Source organism: Emys orbicularis, chromosome 1 (assembly GCF_028017835.1).
Source record: "Emys orbicularis isolate rEmyOrb1 chromosome 1, rEmyOrb1.hap1, whole genome shotgun sequence".
NCBI lineage: Eukaryota > Metazoa > Chordata > Testudines > Emydidae > Emys > Emys orbicularis.
In genome coordinates, this window is record NC_088683.1 from 203,974,383 (window position 1) to 203,997,364 (window position 22,982).

A 22,982-nucleotide genomic window follows, 5' to 3' on the forward strand; every position below is an offset into this window, starting at 1 on the left:
GCATATTAAACTGGCAGTGGGAACCCCCTGGAATTTGACTGTACAATTGTCATTTGAGACATGCACACTGTATATTAAATGTCATTAGCACACATTTATATAAATGTCTGAAGTGATTTAAAAACAATGCAGGCATTTATTAAGCAACTACCTTGTGATCTTTTGAAGTGAAATATGGAATATACAGCCCAACTTTTCAAGCAGCTTCACAAAAAATTGTAAAATTCTGGCAATCTCACATTCTATTAAGGTGTACAAAACTAAGTTATTTAATACGCAAATTTTTGATCTCACAAGCGGAATCTGGATAGTAGTTTAAAATGTCATAGAAAATTGTCTCATCCCCGTACTTCCCATAAGTAACCATGGGATAGTACATTTTCTTTATAATCAGAAGTTCAGTTTTAGACTAAAAGCTTGTAATTGATTAGTTCTGTAATCAGTTTGGGGTAATTACTGGATTTATTTTTCTTTTGATTGCAGGGCCACAAGTTGTTGGGGATTTGTTCCTTGAAGTGATTCGAGCCTTTTATTCTTATTGCAAGGATGCCCTGGGTTCTGATCTTAAACTTAGCTACAGTCAAAGTGGCAATGTACTTACAAGGTATACCTAACCATTTTCAACTAATAATTGAAATTGTATCTTTCATAAGAAAGCTTACTAAAGTAAACTACACCTCTACCCCGATATAATGCGACCTGATATAACACTAATTCGGATATAACGCGGTAAAGCAGTGCTCCGGGGGGGGGGGGGGGGGGGCGAGGCTGCGCACTCCAGTGGATCAAAGCAAGTTCGATATAATGTGGTTTCACCTATAACGCGGTAAGATTTTTTTTTGGTTCCCGAGGACAGCATTATATCGGGGTAGAGGTGTATTCAATAATCACATTGGGTAAATCTTACCTGTTTGTTAATAGCATAAGTTCTAACAGTGTCTTTTTGATGTAAAAAAAATTAAAATCATTGATTTTTTTTTTTTTCCAATCTGTTTTTTATTTTACTTTATATTTCCTACCTTGAGTTCTCCTTTAGCATCACAGGGTTGTTCTCTTCCAACCAAGAGGATTTGAGATCATTGATTTAGATTCTTGGCTGATAACATCATATTTATATATGCAGTGTTGCATACATAAATACATACACCCACCTTGTCTCTCTAACATCAGATTTATTACATAAATGTGTTGACAGAGCTCAACTTTTTAGTTCACAAAGGCCTGGTCTACACTAGGGGGGGGATCGACCTAAGATATGCAATTTCAGCTACGAGAATAGCGTAGCTGAAGTCGACGTATCTTAGTTCGACTTACCTCACGTCCTCGCAGCGCGGGGTCAACTGCCGCAGCTCCCCCGTCGACTTTGCTTCCGCCTCTCGCCGAGCTGGAGTTCAGCAGTTGATGGGAGAGCAATCGGGGATCGATTTATCGCATCTACACTACACGCGATAAATCGATCCCTGATAGATCGATCACTACCCGCCGATCCGGTGGGTAGTGTAGACATACCCAAAATCAAATTAAAGGTTAAAGATTTCTCGTGTCTTCAGAAACACTTGCAAAATTTAGCTATTCCAAAATGGTTGTTTTGAATTAAGGAACTTCATGTCTTTTCTTCAGGCCAACTTTCTAAGAACAGTTCAAATAATACAAAAATGTGTATACTTGTTGTTTAGTCTTCACTAATCATTTTTGTTCTTCTTACAGTGCGATCAAAGAGAATAGAAGTGCCTCAGAAATTGTTAAAACAGTCAACTTGTTGATCACATCTCTAAGTACAGATTTTCTATGGGATTATATGACCAGATGTTTTGAGGACTGCTTCAGGTAGTTATGCTGTCTGGTATTAATGCAAAAATAAATTAAGAATTACATAGCTAGGACAACAGAGAAGTGTCAATGAAAGATTCAAATGCCAGTGTCATGATCCTAACCAAAGGGGCAGAGAGATGCATGGTTAGATACTGTACTCACCATCTAATACAAGTAGTTAAATCTGAGGCAGCTGTTTCTAAATACAAAATAAACTGCCATGGTTTGGTCACTCTTTCCAAAAAGCAACATGGTTATTTTCTGGAGGAAAAACTGCATGTTCATAAGTAGAAAGCAAGGAGATCACATGGGATAAGATCATACTTACATTAGGATGATCTTTCCTGGCCACTTTGTTTTTTCAGCTAATGTACATAAAATACAGCATACAGCAACTCCCCATACAGAAGAATCTGGCCTAGTGTCTTCTCACATGCTATGTAGAAATGAAATTAATATTGTTTAAGAGGCACACAAGGTGGCCAAACTTTTGTTTTTAGAATAGGTACACCTATTTAACTGTAATCAAAATTTTAATGGAAAAGTGCTTCCTCCAAAGTGTGCAATTAAGTATGAGTGTATTTTCATTCTAAACCTAATTAGGTAATTGAAAGGAGGTGTCCTGTCAGTCAGCATAGTATTTAAGCACCATAACTAGTGCTTGAAATGAGCCAGTATTTATTGGAATGGCATAATAGCACTCTTCCTTTACTCTGCTCTTGTCTATGCGAGTTTTATAACTTTTTGTCTTCAGAAGATGAAATTCCCAGAAAATATCCCTTTATATGCTAGGCTACTAATAGTTGGGGGTTTCCTCAGCACAGCAGAGAGGAATTAGACTAACGGGTAACGTTGCTAAGTATCTAATATGAACTTTAAAGAAGAGAAGAAACTGGTGCTTATTTTGATCAAGATAATACAATGTGGTGTTGTACTTCTCTTAACTACCATATGTTAGGATGCTAAACTGTACACAACTTTGTGATCACAATAAAATGTTGATAAGTACTTGACTTAAACAGCCAAGTTGATGGTGGATACAAATCGGCCTTCTTGGCTTGTGTAGTTAGCACGGATGCCAATATAAAGTACATTTAGGTTTAGGTGTTTAAAATAAATAAATAAATAAACCACACTTTCTCTTTCAATTCCAGGAATAAATCCATGCAGACAAGATACCCTACTGAGAATGTCAGCACTCCTCCTACAATCTCAGAGCTCTGCACACTGCTGTTGTTCCTTCTTGATGTGATTCCTTTGGTAAGACAAGTTTGACCTAAAGTTAATCATTCAGAGTCCTAACTCTCATTTTCTTTCCCTTTTATCAGATAAGATTCAGTTACACAGAAGTATTGCTTTTATTTTGGTGGATACATTTTTTTTTTTTTTAATGGAGGAATTACATATTCATTTGAAAAGAAAACTGATGAATAAATACACAATCCTTTGAACCAAATCCTGCCCACTCTTACTCGTGTGAGGAGTTCCATTCAAGACCACTTAATGCCATGTAAACCAAGAGTAGAACTTTGTTCCTAGTCTTCTCAGCGTTTATAGGACTGAGGTGTTAATGGGGGGTTTACTATCAGCATGGTATGCAACATATCCTCCTAATAAGAATGGTTTGGGGCTTCTCAGCTAATAGACAAATATCTTTGTAAGTTATCTGACAAATATATAAACTCAGTCTCGGAATACCAGCACTCCCTGGAAAATCAATATATTGATTAGATGACTTACATACGAATAATGAACTTATGAAAATTACTGAAATTTTCTAATTATAACTGGATACTTATAATAAAACTGTAATTTACTGAAATAGAAATTAGAATTGACTGGTAACTCATGCATGACTTGCAAAGTTCTGTATGCCCACTTGCTTGTGGGTGATTACTTTTCATTTTACTTGCCCATCCAAAAAAAAAAAATTCATTAACTGTATCCTATTTTAAAGGATATATATGCCATGTATTGTCAGGGTTTTTTTCCCCTTTGCTGCTTGGGTGGATATATTATTTGGACTGTTTTGCAAGGCTATTATCAGTAGTCAAATTCCATTCAACACTAGGATCTGGTTCTATGTTCAGCATTGAGTGGAGTAGTAGAACTATTTAAAGCAACTATATGTAACTTAACTCAATGTGCACATGTATTAGTCACATCTATGCTCACTGAAGTTAGACTTTATATTAGGCAGCTTGACAATGGTAAAATCCATTTCTGTCTGCTAAGCCATTTAGCATTTAACTACTTTAAATCCCTGCTTATTTTAGGAACTTTACTCTGAAGTGCAGACTCAGTATCTCCCACAGATGCTCAGTTACATGGTACAGTCTCTTCTGGAGAATGTGGAGACTCTAAGTTTACCAGAACTCACTCATGCTTTAAAGACCTGCTTCAAAGTGCTTAGCAAAGTACAAATGCCTCCTGCCTACTTGGATAATGAGACCGGAAGTGAAAACTCGGTAGGTATTGCTGCAAGGCCTGTTGCATATTTGCTTATAAATAACTATTCACAAATCAAAAGTGTTGTACTCTCCATAAAAGAATTTGCATTATTAAAATAAGGTATGCTACTAACTTTAACTGAAATTTAGGTTACTCATCGCAGCAGTATAGTTTCTTGAGTCTTACCTATTTAGGCCCCTTTCATAGGCTCTGATCCACTTTGTGCCATGTATCTGAGCTGGTCTCATTTTGGGCACCAACCCCAACCTTAATTGACTTGTTGTCTAAGCCGTGCAAAGGCATAGTGTTGTCTAAAACTAGGATGTGGTGCAAACCCCTTTCCTGCTCCATCCCATCCACTGAAAAGAGCCCGCTCTTCTGTGGATGCTACTCAATGTACTGGTAAGATGCCCTGGGGCATTTGAAATAGAGTTGAAGTGGCCAGATCAAGCCCAGCCTTTTTGTTATCAAGATTACCTGGCCTGCTACAAGATGCATGTTAATACAACAAATTGTTAAGCTCAAAAGAACATGGCAAATAATTAATGTGTGATACAGGTAGAAAACAAACTACACAGTTTCCTAATGATGAGCAATAATACAAGAATAGAGATAACAGTTAGAAACAATCAGACTTGGCAGTCGCTGCTTTATTGACGTTATAATCAATGGCATAACAAGGAAACCCTTTCCTTCCACGCTTTATCACTTCTTAAATTTCCTGTTGGGCTGCTATTGCACAACATTAGATCGTGAAAGTGCTGAACATGGCCCAGAGCCTCAGAGAGGAGGAGGTGTGAGGTGTAGTTTTAAAACAAGTATAGTTTTGTCTTCAATGCAACAGAGCCACTCATCAATAGCCACATCTAACTATTTCATATAAATATCTCTTTGGCTCCAACAATTGCCAGATAAGGTGGTTTATTCATAAATTCAGGAGATTCATAGATTCCAAGGCCAGAAGGGACCATTGTGACCATGTAATCTGGCCTTCTGTATAACACAGGCCATAGGATGTTCCCCCAAAAAGAGAATATTGGCTAAACAGCAGTCATCAGCAGGACCATAACTCTTACAAGTTTATTGATACCACTTTCACAAAGACACTGCACAAGTTAACAGGGCAGAAGGGAAGGGATTCCTGTCCTACACTCTTTTTTTCCCCCTGCTGCCCCGAGTGTGATTTCAGTTATTTAAAGAAACTCCAAAAATACAATGTAATGAAATAGACACTCACTGCTTCCATTTCAGAGCCCAGTGAAACAAGAAAACGGTGATATAACTTTAGAAACCAAGCCTGCACTACAGGATGAAGATGACACTGCTTTCGCTCCCCTCAAGTCTGAAGACAGTGGCATAGGTCTAAGTGCCTCATCCCCAGAGCTCTCTCAACACTTAAGATTGCCAAGAGTGACTCCTGAAAGGGATGATGTTTGGAAAAATGGGGGGAGTATTCAGAGGACTTTGCATTGTATCCAAGAGTTAGTTGATAAGTTTGCCAGTAAATACATTTTTGGGGTGCATTTACAAGATCCAGGAAATGGCAGAATTTCGATAGCAAACATGAGCAGAGGAGAGAAAGAAAATAATTACAGAGTCGCTGAAAATGCTAGCAAGAAAAAGAACCCCTGGGAAGGAAAGCAAATTACCGTACCGCAGTTTAAACAAATGCTTTCAGACTTGTTCACAGTTCGAGGATCACCATTTAAACAGAAAAGTCTGGAGCCTCTCTCCCCTGCAAACCATGACCTTGGTAGCAAAAAGGGAAAAGAAGAATGGGACATTGAGCAGGTAATGCTTGATTTGGGGGACATGAAAGAAGACTGCAGAGAGGCCTTTGCTGCTGCTTGTCACCTTCTACTGGATTGTACTACTTTCCCAGTCTACCTTTCTGAGGAAGAAACAGAACAATTGTATTTATCTCTGTTTCAAGTTCCTGGTAAGAAGTGTCTTAGACAAATAACTTCAGTGTCCCAAAATGTAAATTGTACTACAAACTAAATGCACTATGTACTAGGCACAACCAAGAATGTGTACACAATATAATATGACAGGGTGTGTATGATGAATGCAGTTGTAGTACATTTGGGTATTTGGAGGGATATGGGGAGAGACTGAAGGCAAATTGCTTACTGTGTCCAAGACATGCCCATATTAGAGTGCATCTTATGTTTTAGAATTGAGTGTATTTTGCAGTTTTTGAAATCCACTTTGTTCTCTTTTGAAATACTTTGGTGTTCTGGTCCTGGATAAAACAATTCGCCCCACCCCCTCAGGGTTCCCTGGGAAAAGAGGGTCAACACAGGCTAACATGCAGCATCAGAACAAACTGCATAATTAGGGCTGGTTCCCATTGTCAGTTCAGCTACTCCCCTGGAAGAGGGTAAGAGTGGGCCTTTAGAAAAGAGAGGCTTGTGGTGGACACAGGAGTGGGGCAGTGGGAGATCTGGGTTCTGCTTCTGGTTTTGCGACTGATTTCTGATATCAGTAAAATGGGGATAATACTTACCTACTCCCTGGGCAGTTGTGTCTTCAACGTTGGGGCTTGTCTACACTGGCAATTTACAGCACTGCAACTTCCTCACTCAGGGGTATGAAAAAACACCCCCCTGAGCACAGCAAGTTTCCGCACTGTAAAGTGCCAGTGTAAACAGCGCACCAGCGCTGGGAGCTACACCTCTCTTGGAGGTGTTGTGTGTGGTTTTGGTTTTTTTAGCGTTGCCAGTGTAGACTAGCCCTCAGTTCTTTGAGATGCTCTGATGGAAGACACTTCAGTTATGTCAAGTGTTCTAATTAAAGGGTTTAGAGTCATACAGCTTCTGAGTTTCCAGGATATCATGTTGGGCATTCTGACTTTTAGGGCTTTTAGGGCTTTTTCCTCTACATAGTCCATAGAAAGTAAAGAGTTTCCAAGGAAGAAAAAACAACCTCACTCCTAAATCAGAGAATTTGTAGTAAGGAAGGGAGGAGTGAGTAACTTTCTGTAAGATAGTTCATACAGAAACTACATGAATAGGAGAATGAATAATGTTAATTTAAAAAATATTACACATGCTTAATTTTCAGAGTGGTTGGTCTTTTTTCACTTGATTGTGAGAGGGATGTCTGGGCTCAAAGTAGATAATGAGGCACTAGCAGTCTTCTACAAACATGGATTTGTCAGGGGATTTTTGTTACCAAAGCGTTATATTTATAATTATTACCAAATCTTGTCTGTGACTTTCCTGTTACAATTTTTGAGGTGCTTGTGTTTTAGGACCTTTATATTTAGTTACTTTTAATTGTACCCCAACATATTCCTCTCTCAAACAAATTAGTGTAGCTGTTAATGGAAGTACCATTAATGTAACAGAATATACAACGAAAATGCATGCATTTAGAGGGGGGGAGGTGTTGAGAGGATGGGGCTCTTGGTAGAATGTTGAGATTTGCTATGTTGGTTAGCTGTTTTAATGTTTTTTCCTATTCTTTTGGGCTACTTCATGATATCTTAGTGGATAATAAAATTTAATTGGTGTTAGGAGAGCCTAAAACATATGCATAAACTCTTTTAATAGAATAAAAGGGTAGTACATAACATATTTTAGTAGGTCAAGCTAATGCTACACATTGAAATACACCTCTACCCCGATATAACACGAATTCGGATATAACGCAGTAAAGCAGCGCTCCGGGGAGTGGGGGTGGGGGCTGCGCACTCCGGCGGATCAAAGCAAGTTCAATATAACGCAGTTTCACCTATAACACGGTAAGATTTTTTGGCTCCCGAGAACAGCATTATATCGGGGTAGAGGTGTATAAGAGTTGTTATAAAGCTCATGATTTTGTGGAAAGGTAAATTCCATGGCATCTTCAGATTTGACAAATGTCTGATAAAGTAATCCAACATTTAAATGTGTTAAAAGCATTTTTTTCCCTCTCTGTCTTCTGAGGAGGTTGTGATACCAGCTTCCCTCTGTGGCTTAAATCCCTAATGACGATATGCTGCTGCGTAAATGACTGCTACATTCAGAATGTGTCCATCTCCACGCTGCTTGAAGTTATCAACCATTCTCAGTCACTGGCACTTGTGATTGAAGACAGAATGAAGCGGTATAAAATCTCTGGACACAACCCCTTCTTTGGGAGACTGCAGATGGTCACAGTTCCTCCAATTGCTCCCGGCGTTCTAAAGCTAATATCAGAGAAAACAGACTTCTATCAGGTGTCAAACTCTTTACTGTACAAATATGCTTTAGCTAAAATATGTTAGTCATAATTAGAATTATCCCAGAAATCCATCTAACACAACATTGAAGGTAGTGCCTTCATGTCTACTGGAGAGACTCATGTATGGCCTAGTTATACACACTCTGACATAACTTATGTCTCTTACAATGTATCATGGCCGATATTTTCAAAAGTCAGTAGTGATTTTTAGAAAACTGTAACTTTCTTGTGCACAGATTTAAAGGTCCCTGAATTTTAGAGGGTGGATGCTCAGCACTTTTGGAAAATAAAGACCCAGGTGTCCCAAGTGGGGCACCAAACATCACTAGTCACTTTTTGAAAATCTTGATCCTTAACACTAAATGTCTTCATTTGTTTTTGTTTTGTGAACTTGAAGACTACATTTTAGAAGGATTTTATGCTCTTTTGAGCTCCCAGTATGAAAAATTGGTGATGGTAGATAAAATGGGGGGAAAATTCAAAGTACACTCTAGTCCACATAAGGGGGGGGGGGGGAGATATTTCTGAAGGGTGCCCTATCAGTCATTTGTGGTCCAATAGCCACTTTCAAATACTATTGCAAAAGAGCTACATTGAGAGTTTTTAAACAGCTTCCATTTTATCTATTGATAATAGAAAGTACGAATTTCAACTGGCTGGTGGGCCCCCAAATGCTGTTTAAAAGGCAAAACATAGGGGGCAGGAAAAGAAGTTTAAAATGGTTGCTTTCCTTTTTTGTTACCTCATCAGTTTCTCTTGTCTTTCCTGCAAAGCTTAGTAACTGGGATAGGGGTAGCAGGAGTCACTCTTCCCCATTCTTTGCAACTGAATCCTTTCTTTAACAAAAAAACCAACAAAACCTTATGGTAGAAATAGATGGGATGGAGGATAGTGGAAAAGAGACCGGATACCATTATCTAAATTATATACTCTGGTAATAAGGTGGAAATGTTATACCTGTGCGTCACTGGAGATTTAAACATAGATAGGATATCTTCATTTGGATTATGGCTTTGGACAATCAGCATCCATATTATTCGTAGACAAAATATTGTATCTAAATCCAGTGGGTGCCTCTTTGATCAAATACCATAGTCATTTTTTTTTATTCTGCAATATGTTGTGATTATTTATAGGAATATTTCTAAGGACAGCTGTAAGGTTATCTTACTATTTCTCTGCTTCCGTGCAAGGTCAACTCTCAACTCTTTGTAATAGGTAATGTGAAGAGCAGTTGAGAGGCTTAGCTGGAAGGAGAAGGGCATGTCTAAGCAGCTAGTTACTTTTTAAAACGACGTGCAGGGGGGGAGATTCTAAATTAAAATTTTAAACTTTAATTGGGCGCTACTGTTTAGTCGTGTGAGGCAAAGATGGCTCTATCACATTACCACTTCTTTCAACCTTGTTCCTCTTTGTATGCCAAAGTGGTAAAACTATCCTGGTGTTCCATTTCTTACCTATGTGCTGCTTTTGTGTTACAATTTTTAGTATTGTTTACATCATCTGAATTCTGCATGTTTGGGGTGGGGATTAAAGTTAGAAATGGAAGCAGAACTCTGCTTTCCTCACCCGTTAGTGGACAGACATGAATTGATTGCAACTCCAGGACAGTGCTGTTGTGTTCCCCTAGTTCTGGATTTATGAATCAGCCTCTTGCACTTCCCTAAACTGAGAATATGCAGGATAGGAAAATATGAACTACCCTTTTCACAAATACAGAACACTTTAGTGTTTATACCAAACTTTTAAACCAGTGGGAGTGGTACAATTTATTTTATCTGTTCCCCTAGAGAGTCGCTCAAGTACTTTGGAATCAGCTGAACAAAGAGACAAGGGAGCACCACATTACCTGTGTGGAGCTGTTTTATAGACTGCACTGCTTGGCTCCATCAGCTAATATTTGTGAAGATATTATTTGTCATACCCTATTGGATCATGATAAAGTAAGTCCTGTATTTCCTAGGCTGCCTCATTATTGTAGTGTTTTACCTCTAGCTCCAGCCAACCTTCAGCTCCCTGGCCGCACAGCTTCAGGGCTTCTCAACCCCTGCTTCTCTAGAGACCACAGTTGAGAATCTCTCACTCCTCCCTGTGGTGCATTCCCTCAGAATCTCTGGATGAATCAACATAGGACCCATCTTAGTCATTGGATGCTATCCACTTTCCCTAAAATCACAGATTCTCCAAAATTAGCAGTCCTTCACAGCATTTCTAAATATTTTCCAGATCCACGGTAAGTCTGAAAACAAGTTGGGCTGGACACTGACTTATTCTTCCCAACCTTATGTTCTGATAAGTCATTTGACCCTGTGTCGGAGACAGCATTGAACGGCTCCTAGACCAGGCATAGTCAAACTATATTTAAAATGAGCAGATTCCCTTTAGCAATTTCATTTCCCTATTTTAAAGATCAATCCGTTCTTTCTTAGTTTTTCTGACAGCTAACATGTAAGTTAAATAAAAGGTCATACCATGATGCTAATATATAACCAATGTCTTCAACCTTCTGTGATTCATTTTATATATAGATATATCTATATATATATCTGCTCTCACAATTCTGAAACTTGTTATATATTAGGATCCATACAGGGGTTGTGGGTATCTGAATAGTCAAGAGTTTGGAAACCTATATTTTAGTCTCTTATACACATTCAGGGATGATAAATCCTCAGTAAGGTCTGCCCACTAATAACAGTCCCTTCGTATCACCCTTCTTTGTCATCCAACCCCCAATAACTCAAGAGATTAAAATACTGTAAATGGGAATTCCAAACATGTCTTTTCTTTGAAATCATCAGCTTTTTTTTGTGCACTAGGTGCTTTTTTGTTTTGATTGCCTTGGGTTGTGAGTGCATGGCAAGAAAATGGCATTGTGTGTTAATCCTGTCTAGAAATGAAAAACAGGTGCAGAAGTCTTAAGATTTTAGAAGTCATCTATGCAATAAGCATTGTTTTTTACTAGAGCCTTTTAAATTCACTAAACTTACTACATTTATCACAGAATCAAAAAGTTCCTGTCTTTTCTTTTTCCTTCTGTAAAGGGGACAAGGCTGGAGGCACTTTTCAGATTCTCTGTGATATGGCATTTGACCAGAGAAATCCAAGGCAGCAGAGTCACTTCCCACAATCGATCCTTTGACAGGTATTGTTGTACTTTAATTTGCCTGGCTTAATGTTTATATAAATATATTTAGTTAAATGATACTTTTTTGCTAGGAAAAAAAATCTCCTGGACAGTCATATGAACCAAAGTAAGGGTGTCAAATATTTATTTATTTTTAACTTAAAAATAAAAACCCCTATTTGTGTTGGTAACACTCTCTCACGGCAAGTCATAAAGTACTTGGGCTGTGGAGGGTTTTTTTGTTTGTTTGTTTGGAGGGTGTTCCAAGGGGAGTAGGAGTTTGAAGTCTCTGCTGGGAGTTGCTTTCCATGTTGTCAGCAAAGAGTGAACAGCTGAGGCCCCACCTTCTAACGGGAGTGGCTTCCTACATCAAGAAGGTGGGGCATTTCCCTAGAAAAGGATAAAAGGGCCCGGCAAAAGCAGCTACATTCAAAATATTGTTAAAGTAATCCAAGGGTGGTATGTTACTCATCGTGCTCCTCAGTCTGATAGATTGAGCCAAAAATTTCAACCCTTATGAAGTAGGAGAGGATATTATAAAAACATTCTCTAATTGCAGGTAGCGTGTGTGCAATATACACACATATAGTATGTTTTGCCTTGCTCCTGCAAACACATGTGCTCGACTTTGAACTCAGTGACACAACTTCTGGGCATTGGAATTATTATCAGGAGTAAAGCTAAAACATGGGCAAGTATTTGCAGGAGTGAAGTCTTAAAATGTGTTGTGAATGCGGGCTTGCAATTTTACTTCTCCTTTGCAATTTCTCCATTCAGATCTCTGTTTGTGGTACTGGACAGTCTAAATTGTTCAGATGGTGCAATTGGTGCTGCAGCACAGGGCTGGCTGATACGTGCTCTCTCGCTTAATGATGTTGCACGAATTCTTGAGCCAGTACTACTGCTTCTTCTTCATCCAAAGACACAGCGCACATCCATCCATTGCATCAAACAGAAGAATTCAGCAGGTAAAGCTGCTCTCAGACTGAAAATGTAACCGTTTGAGTGAAGTAAATTAACAGTTAGTCACATTACTCCATTGGACTCCATTTTAAGCCAGTCTTTGACCTTTGGTGTCATACTCGTCAGTTTGAGGTGTCTTCTAATAAGCAGCAATGCCAGCTGCATATATCACTCTTCTCAGTTACACCTGTAATAATGCTTAAACACAATTATGGAGTAGGTCATATCTTTTTAAAGGTATAACGCCCATTAGTATCTTATTTTGGGTCAGCATTTCAGCAAAAGAAGCTCTAAACCTCCTAATAGTTGAATTGCTTTTTTAATCCAGCTATCTGCTTGCATAACAGTTTTGCTACCTTGTTTGCTATCTAACTGACTTGCCAATCATCATCATTCTCGCTATTTACATTATAGTAGCATCCAAAGGAAGTCTCTTGTGCTAGCTGCTGTGCAATTATAGAAGTAGACATGGTCGTTGTCCCAAAGGGTTTACAGTCTGAGAAGGTTTATGGTATCTCTGACTTGTACAATTCCATCATAAAACATAACTGCTCAATGAAATTATTTCCTTGGCATAAATAAGATTTTTAACTTTAATGTAAAGTCAGTTACTTGATCACCATTACATTTTCTCTTAAGTTTGTCTTTCAGCCTAAAGGCTATTGAATGTATTAACAACTGCAATAATAAACACTGATTTTTGAAATCTTCATATTTTTTTCAGAAGACTTACATCATTGGTTTAGCAAGAAAAGTGCCTCTTTCAAAGAGTCATTTGGAGCCTCTGAGCTACATGAAAGCAGTTCTGAAGAAAACATACCACTGAGCCAATTTACAACCGTGGACAGGGAAGCTATTTGGGCTGAAGTGGAAATCGATCCAGAGACATCTCAGCTAAAAAATGGATGGTCTGAAAATGAACCATCCCACTGTACAGAACCTCCACAGGATCCCGGTGGTGATCATGATAACAGTGAACACACAGAATCGGCAGATACCAGCACAGGACCTAATGATAGTGAAAATACATCATCTTTTTCACCTTCTCTGGATCCACAGGAAATGAGCAATGAGGAGAACTGTAGAGCTACAATCGACTGCAGAGAAAACATGAAGAATGTTAGTTCATCTAATACTTTCCCTCTTCATGGCTCCAAATCCAGTCCTATGTTAAATCTTGTGCGTGCAGACTCTGAGAAAACTCAAGCATCGGAATCACTATCAAGTGATGAGGAGGTGGACTTGGAACTCCAAGCAATTACAACTTCTAGGCTGCTCAAGCAGCGGAAAGAAAAACAAGAGATGATAGAGGCTCTGTTTAAACACATTCTCTTGTATTTTCAGCCTTACGATTCCAAGAGGGTTTTGTATGCTTTTTCTGTACTAGAGGCAGTACTCAAAACAAACCCTAAGGAATTTATTGAAGCTGTAGCCAGTACTAGCATGGATACAAGCTCTACAGCTCACTTAAATCTCATCTATAATCTTCTAGCCCGGCACCAGGAAACTCTTGTGGGACAGAGCTTTTATGGTAAGCTTCAGACTCAGTCACCAACCATGTGTCCCCATTCTTTATTAATAGAATTGCTGACTTACCTCTGTTTGAGTTTTCTGCGCTCTTACTATCCATGTTACTTGAAGGTAACCCACAGAGATGTGCTTGGCAACAGAGATGTCCAAGTCAAAAGTGTAGAAGTCTTGATTAGAATGATGGCGCAGCTGGCCACAATGGCAAAGTCAGCAGAAAACAAGAATATCGAGTTTATACACAACTTGCTTGGAAGATGCAAAATTCAAGAGTTTGTTCTTCTTTCTTTGTCTGCTTCTATGTATACAAGTCAAAAACGGTATGAACTGATGACATCTGATAAAATTAATAGCGTCATCGAACAGAGCCTCTTTGAAGAAAGCCTTATCAATTTTGGGCAAGATCAGATATGGAGTGAACACCCCCTTCAGATTGAGCTGCTGAAGCTTTTGCAAATATTGATTGTCTTGGAGCACCATCTTGGACAGACACATGAGGAACAGGAGAACCAGCCAGACCTATCTAAGGAATGGCAACGGGCTCTTAATTTCCAGCAGGCTATTAGTGCAATGCAGTATGTGCATCCACACCCAATAACTTCACAAGGATTATTTGTCTCCGCTGTAGTTAGAGGTTTGCAGCCAGAGTATGGCTATGGGATGCATCCATCTTGGGTAGGTTTAGTCACGCATTCTTTGCCATACTTTGGGAAATCTTTAGGCTGGACTGTGGCACCATTTATCATACAGATATGTAAAAACCTGGATGAACTTGTTAAACAGTATGAAAATGAAACTGTGAAGATGTCTGTGAGGTAAGATTCTTAAATGCAGAGTTTTGATGTTGATTTAACTATTCAGTACAAAGTACTGATGAGCTTATTTTCTCAAACTCATACTATTGTCTAAAGTATTCTAAAATTACTTTTTTGTCTAATTATTTTAGAAACTTTGCTTTCTGATACCTCAGCAGTTAGAACATTGGACCAAATACTCTTTTGACCATAGTAGTCATGTAAAGAATGAAAATACCCAGTTGTACTATTAATAACTTTTATGTTCTTCTCCAAAGCGTAACTTCTAAAAGGGAGAACATTACACCAGATTATCCTCTGACACTTTTGGAAGGCTTAACAACCATTGGTCACTTTTGCCTTTTGGATCATCCTAATCAAGCCAAAAAGGTAGCAAACTGCTTCTTATTACTTCAGTAGATATACCATACGTTTGACAGTTTGGCCTCAATTCAGCAAAGTACTTAAGTTCTTGGCTGAATCAGGACCATTAATGTCTATTATTATGGGCCCAGAAATGAGAGGCTGTTACTATAGGGATAGCAGAATCCCCTTCCATGTCGGAAGAGGAACATGCTTGTGTAGAGGAGAACCCTCTGCTCGCAGATGATAAGCTAACTATTCTCTCACCCCAGCTCAGTGTGTGCTGACAATAAATATATTTGGATTATTGGATGCTACTCATTTATGGGGAAAGTACAGTATTCTCCTTAAATTATTCTGAAGTAATTTGTATGTATGAAGAAAGAAATGCGAGTGTCATGCTGTCAAAAAAAGCTATACAGTAAAAGGTCATTTCTTCTAAAAGCTTCTCTAGGAAAATATGAATTTTACATTTATAAATATATTCAGTACGTTGTTAAATGAAAGTATGAGTGAACAAAATTTGTACATCTTAAAAACCACACTGCAGACAACTCTATATGCATCCTTTTTTCTCACCTTTTTTTTTTTTTTTCCTTGTATTGCAAAACCAGAACAAGTTTAATTTGGTCTTCCCCACCCAAATACTCATGCGTTTTGTGGCTCTATTCCCAAGTTACTTTACTTCATTTGTTTAACTGGAAAATTTCCATAGAATAAGTAATCAGGAGAATATTAGTGGCATGTATTCTAAATGAGAATGCATTTCACGCTCTTTTTTTTGTTACAAATTATGTGGAAAATGGAGATATATAGTTTGCACCATTTATTGGAAGAGGATATGGCCTCAAATAGAGAAATGAACTCTTCAATCAAAAGCAAAATCAGTAGAATGTTATACTCTAGTTCAGGGGTCGGCAACCTACGGCACGCGTGCCAAACACGGCACGCGAGCCGATTCTGAGTGGCACGCTGCCTGCCCGTGAGAGGAGGAGGGGCCGGAAAGCGCCACGCTGGGGGAAGAAGCGGGGGAGGGGGAAAGCTTGGCTGTGGCAGGACCAAGCTTCTGCCTCCTGCCCCGGCAGGGGAGAGCGGTGGGGGGGGGTCCCAGCCCCCCGCCCCACTCAGCCCCCCCCGCCCACCGCTCTCCCCTGCGGGGGCAGGAGGCTGAAGCTTGGTCCTGCGGCAGCCAAGTTTCCCTCCTCCCCTGCTTCTTCCCACAGCTTGGTGCATTCCGGCCCCTCCTCCTCCCTCTCCCTGCCCGCGATGGCCCTTGCGAGGGGGAGGGGGAAGAGCGGCCGCGTGCACACAGCTCCGTAGAGCAGGCAGAGAGAGGTAGGGACGGGCCTGGGGGAAGGGGATGGAACAAGGCATATCCCTCCCAGCCCCCTGCCTTGAGCTGCTCAGGGCAGGGGGCTGGGAGCACCCCCACGAGCCGAGCACCCCAGCCTTCTGCCCTGCACCCCCACCCCTCTGCCCTGCACCCCCACCCCTCTGCCCTGCACCCCCCCACCCCAACACACACCCAGCCTTCTACCCTGCACCCCCACAGCCCCAGCCCTCTGCCTTGACCTCGAGTCCCCCACACCCCCCAGCCTTCTGCCCTGCACCCCCACACCCCCCAGCCTTCTGCCCTGCACCCCCACACCCCCCAGCCCTCTGCCCTGAACCCCCCCCGACACCCAGCCTTCTGCCCTGCACCTCCACACACACCCCAGCCCTCTGCCTTCCCCCCAACACCCAGCCTTCTGCCCTGCACCTCCACACACACCCCAGCCCTCTGCCCTGACCTCCCCCACAACACCCAGCCTTCTGCCCTGCACCCCCACACCCCCCAGCCCTCTGCCCTGAACCCCCCGACACCCAGCCTTCTGCCCTGCACCTCCACACACACCCCAGCCCTCTGCCCTCCCCCCAACACCCAGCCCTCTGCCCTGACCTCCCCCCAACACCCAGCCTTCTGCCCTGCACCCCCCACATCCCCCAGCCCTCTGCCCTGACCTCAAGTCGCCTCCAACACCCAGCCTTCTGCCCTGCACCTCCACACACCCCCAGCCCTCTGCCCTGACCTTGAGTCGCCCCCCAACACCCAGCCTTCTGCCCTGCATCCCCACCCCCCCAGCCCTCTGCCCTGACCTCCCCCCAACACCCAGCCTTCTGCCCTGCACCTCCACACACACCCCAGCCCTCTGCCCTGACCTCCCCCCAACACCCAGCCTTTTGCCCTGCACCTCCACACACACTCCAGTCCTCTGTCCTGCACCTCCACACACACCCCAGCCCTCTGCCCTGACCTCGAGTCCCCCCCAACACCCAGCCTTCTGCCCTGCACCTCCACACACCCCCAGCCCTCTGCCCTGACCTTGAGTCGGCCCCCAACACCTAGCCTTCTGCCCTGCACCCCCACCCCCCAGCCCTCTGCCCTGACCTCCCCCCAACACCCAGCCTTCTGCCCTGCACCTCCACACACACCCCAGCCCTCTGCCCTGACCTCGAGTCCCCCCCAACACCCAGCCTTCTGCCCTGCACCTCCACACACACCCCAGCCCTCTGCCCTGACCTCAAGTTGCCCCGCTCAGCCCACTGCAGGCCTAGGTGAACAGAACCCCAGGCTGGAAGCGGGCTGAGCAGGCTGGCGGCGTAAAATCAGCATTTTAATTTAATTTTAAATGAAGCTTCTTAAACATTTTGAAAACCTTGTTTACTTTACATACAACAATAGTTTAGTTATATAATATAGACTTTTAGAGAGAGACCTTCTAAAAAACGTTAACATGTATTACCGGCACACGAAACCTTAAATTAAAGAGAATAAATGAAGACTCGGCACACCACTTCTGAAAGGTTGCCTACCCCTGCTCTAGTTACACATACTTACCCATTCTGTAAGTGATAATAAAGTTCATAAACAGAACAGCTGAACGATCTAGTGTTTTGCAAAATTTATTGTTACAAAAGACTTCTTGGGTGGAAAGCAGATGTCAGCACTAAAGATTGTGTAACAATGTTAAGAATAATGAATCTGCATATACTTGAGTGTTTGTCCACAGAGTATGTTGTTTAATATAGATATTTCTGTTTTCCTAGGTGTCCCCTATATCTGACCCCGCAAACCTGAGAAATGCCAGGAATGCCATTTTGGAAGAATTGCCTCGTATTGTTAACACAATGGCCCTTCTTTGGAGTGTTATAAAAAAGGAAGACTCTCAAAAAAGACCAACTGACTTTCTTGGAGCAACCAAAGGCTCTTCTTCAGTATACTTTAAGGCAACCAAAGTAGGAATCCTTTCCAAGCACTCTTTCTCCCCTGCCCCCCATTACCTTTTGTGTAAAGTTATTGTATATGGTTTTGCCATTCTCAAAACAGCAAAGTAGTTTTACAGTTTCTGAAATTTATAGGCTGCAGAGAATGTTCCTGGCCAAAGGTGCAGAATCCCTATTCTAAAAGGGTTGTCACCTTTTGAGCAAGTCAGTTACAAAGTGGCAGATTTCCAAACCTAAATTGATGCCCCATTTGTATAAAATTAATTTGCCTTTTGGTGATTTTTTTTTTTCTGCCCCCTTTTCCCCATACATAGGAGAGGAAGAGGATTTAATAGAGGGGCGAAAAGCATATGCTAATAGAGGGGCGTATAAGCATATGCTTTTCGCCCCTCTATTAAATCCTCTTCCTCTCCTTGTTTTTGTTTTCTCGACTCTTTCAAAAACAAAATAAAAACACTGCAACCCAGAAACAAGCCGTCTGTCCTAATGAGTTTGAGAGATGCAAGTGAACACAGTTTCTGGCTTGTCTGGAGTGAACTTGAGCTATGCGTGCTCTTTCATTTACTTAAGTATTTAGAATTCATTCTGCTTTTGTTATGAAGTGTAATGAGATTTTTGCCATATAAACCAACATTTGAGTTTTGAAGCTGATGACGACATAAACGTGACACAGCACATTGCATATTTTCCCCTTAATATTACACTCTGTTACACTTGTTTTTGGATAGCTGATACTGATAAGATAAGTAGTGCATATGAGAAATAGAGTTTGTATAAATTTATCTTAATTTTAAATGATTGTATTGAAGTTAGTCTTTATTTTCTGAATGAGCTGAGAACTTTGCCCAGTGAAACCAATCTGAATTTTCACCTGGTCAGCCTGTAACTGCCAGCTTCCCAAATCTTTTGTGGGCAGAAGAATGATGTGACAGTTTGTCATAGATATTATTTAAATTTTATTTTAAGAAATATTGGAGGGTGAATGAGAAGTTTGGGTGAAAAGCTGTGTTTTTGTTGTCAATTACTTATTTTTTGTGGGCCTGTTGAGGCCCTCCATTAGACATTGATGTGATTGTCTACCCCACTGGGGAGCATGGGCAACTTGCTTGAAACCAATTTTGTGGGGCTTTTTTCCTTTGAGTATATTGCCATGGGTGAAAGTTGTGGGGGCAATGGGGATTTCTGTTTTTAGTGGGGGATATAGCCAGACAGCTACCTCCTTGGATGTTTGTTTCAGATTTGTACAGATTGTTTGTTTACTGTATTCATTCAATGAACTAACTGACGAGTTTGTTAGAGATGGAAAGAAGGAGCAGGAGGACCCAGAGGTGGATTGAGTAAACGGACTTCCTTATTGCAGTACTTGTTCCCCTCGACCCAATTATCGAGTAAGCCCCGAATTAATCACATGACACTTTTATCTAAGTTAATATGTAAATACCCACATTTACTACAACACCCCCAAAACCCTTATTTAATAATATGAACGCCCATATAATGAATATTAATAGCTATATACTGAATATAATTATACCCGCCCCTATTTACTGTTTACAGCATTAAGCATATTATACAGACATTTTTACCTTGAAGATGCATTTTTTTGCAGTAATTGTAGCCAGAAGTTCCCTTAATCAGCAGTTCACAGGGGAGGGAGGAAGGGGCCATGACCCTGAGCTCGTTTATGTAGCTGGGAGAGGAAGGGAGTGGGGAGATAACACTTTTTCCACACAAAGGGTATCCTTCAGACAACCATATTCCTTATGCAGCTGCAACGCTTATCTATCCTTAACAAGCAGAAGGGAAGGGAAAAGGATGGCAATTTTATCTATCAAGCGAAGAAATAGTGCTTGCCTGTGCCTTACTCCCTATTACCATGATAGCGGTTACCCAGGTCTTTACTTAACCCTTACATACCCCAACAGAGTTAATATTAAATTAATACTTTTCTTAACTCATTGATTTGTTTTATTTTTAGACAATTGTGGTAGTTGATCATTCGTTTAGATTGCAGTATAATCCTTTGTTTTCTTTACTTCATTTTTGCTTAGCTATTGAACTTGATAACATTTATACAAAGAATATTGAATCATTCAATAAGCCACTCAGGTCAGAAGAATTGGGAATCTGAGTCAAAAATCTGGTTTACTGAAGAGCTCTTATACTCTTTAACCTTTTGGTTCTTACAGGAAGGAGACAGCAAAGAGTCCATTGAAGCAAATGAGAAAATGTAAAATTAGTGTTCCAGTTGTCCTCTAAACATAGTACTTAGTTTCCTAATATATATTCTCTTTCTTCTTGGAATAGCCTTTTGCTCCTCGGCCAAGCTGGCCCTACCACTCTTCTCATGTCCTTCAAATCCTTTCTTCCCTCCTTGAAAACTCACTTTTCCATTAATTCTTATATTGCCTTCATCACTAATTTCCTCATCTTGTCCTCCTTTACTAAATTGTCATCCATTTCTCTACTCTTTCTAAAATATTGTATGTTTGTCATTCTATATATACTACTAGTTTCCTCCTCCCCCCACTCCTTTTACAGACATTGATTAATAATAATGAGGAAGTACTGTGTATGAACAATGATTGGGCAGAGAATATGCATGATGGAAAAATAGATGTTTGTTGTTAGCTTTCCAGGATTTGAGATAATCACACCTTTTTAATAAGGGAGGAGAATGAACCCATGGGAAATCATCTAAATTAACCTGAATCAAAAGTATATAGTACTGTTCTTTAATGATAGTATAACTTCTGAATATCACATTAAAAAGCCAAAGAATCTCCAAATAAACAATGAAGATCAGTTTTGAACATTTTTGACAATGTTTAGCAATAACATATTCATCTTTTTTTTATAGACGATAAAAAATAAAATTTTAGATTTCTTGAATCCACTGACGCCACAACTTGGAGTCCAGTTAATATCAGCAGTAGCAGCAGTGTGGAACAGCAAAAAAGCTCATAAGAATCAAAGTAAAATAAAGGTGAAGTTAAAGAAATGTTAATTCATATGATCGTTTCTTTTCTCATGAAAAGACAGAGGTTTTGTTCCTAGGTTTACTGCGAAGACCCTCATGTTTTGTTTTTGGTTTTTGGTTTTGTTTTGTTTTTGTTGTACAAGTGACAAAGACAAGCCATTAGATAAGAATTTGAATTCAATATAATGGTTAAAATTTAAAATGTGAAGACTATAAGTAAATGGAACAAATATAATCAAAATAGGAAAAATAAAGATTTTAATGTGTTTGCATGTTGAAGAAGAAAAATACTGAAAGAAGAAAATATTTTACTTAGAGAATTAAGAGACCATTTGTCTGGGGCACGACTTTTGTAACACAACCTGTGACGACTTTAGGACTTTCTCGTTGTGGGGGGAAAAGAAGTCATGGTGTCTGTCTCGCCAGCCAGCCTGCTGCTGAGGAAGATTAATCAATGAATTTTTACATTTAACTCTATATCTGCAGAGTTATATGGGTTTTTTTCAATATCTTAAACAATTAAATATTAAATGCCTTAAACCATTTTTATTGTAGGATAAAGAATTTATCTTTCTTGCAATAAATTTCCCATGACAAAAAAAATCTTACTGGCTTCCACTTTTCTGGAAAAAGTAATTTTATTTTTTATAAAATAGTAGAACTTATTTACATTGGTCAAATACTTGGTGTTGGAAATGGAAATAGAAAAGTTACTTAAATACTATTTTTTTAATTTATATGCAAACTAAAACAAGAGACTCATTCTGCACATTATTACAATCTATTTTAAAACCTTATTCCAAATTTAAATAACTACAGCTGTCCAGAGAGTGACCTTTCTCTTTTGTGACTACTTTCAAGGTTTAAAAATTTGTTTTCATTCCACGCTGCAACAAAAACACTTTTGCAAAATGGAATTGTCAAAATAGCTGTATTCAGATTGAAAAGCTCAACTTTTCAGTGCGTTCTCTCTCTCTGGTCAGACTTGAACAAAGAGCACACGGGAATCGCAAAACCCTTTCCAGCAGACACGTAATTGAAACTAAAAATCTCTATGAAATGTTTTGGCTTTGAAACAGCATGTTTTGACTAAACATTTAGATGAAAATGTTCTGACCAGCTTTAGAAACAACTGCAAAGGAAAAGCTCTTGGATACCAAGCTCCACTTACATGCATAGATGCAAAGAACGATTATCAGTAAGCACTATGTGCCAAGCCAAGTCCGGCACTTTAATACCAAGCCATTTTGAGTTGTTGGAGCCCAGACAATTCCAGTTTTCCTCCATTGCTGTCCAAGACTCCAGGTCAGAAACCTTTCCAGAGGAGGAAAGTTAGAGGAAGCGCCCTCTGGAGCCAAACATGGTTACTAAGTACAAGCCCTCTTCCTAATCTGCCTTAGTCTGAGTGCATTGCTTCATTGTGCTCCCAGCCTGTCAGGGCAGGGCAGAGAGAGAGTGAATGAGACCCAAACTCTGATCCCCTCCGGGATCC

At 40.2% G+C, this 22,982-nt stretch overlaps 1 protein-coding gene across 1 annotated transcript in view; it reads left to right on the forward strand.

The window, feature by feature from the left end:
* DOP1B (DOP1 leucine zipper like protein B) overlaps positions 1-22,982 on the forward strand; it is a 94,862-nt gene that overhangs the window by 43,553 nt on the left and 28,327 nt on the right. Inside the window, exons 10-22 of the mRNA XM_065403664.1 lie at positions 484-604; positions 1,708-1,827; positions 2,967-3,072; positions 4,089-4,280; positions 5,515-6,202; positions 8,196-8,467; positions 10,263-10,415; positions 11,517-11,617; positions 12,377-12,567; positions 13,287-14,904; positions 15,162-15,273; positions 18,334-18,522; positions 21,371-21,496. Coding sequence (XP_065259736.1) covers positions 484-604; positions 1,708-1,827; positions 2,967-3,072; positions 4,089-4,280; positions 5,515-6,202; positions 8,196-8,467; positions 10,263-10,415; positions 11,517-11,617; positions 12,377-12,567; positions 13,287-14,904; positions 15,162-15,273; positions 18,334-18,522; positions 21,371-21,496 — 3,989 coding nt within the window. The remainder of the gene's footprint in view (positions 1-483; positions 605-1,707; positions 1,828-2,966; positions 3,073-4,088; positions 4,281-5,514; positions 6,203-8,195; positions 8,468-10,262; positions 10,416-11,516; positions 11,618-12,376; positions 12,568-13,286; positions 14,905-15,161; positions 15,274-18,333; positions 18,523-21,370; positions 21,497-22,982) is intronic.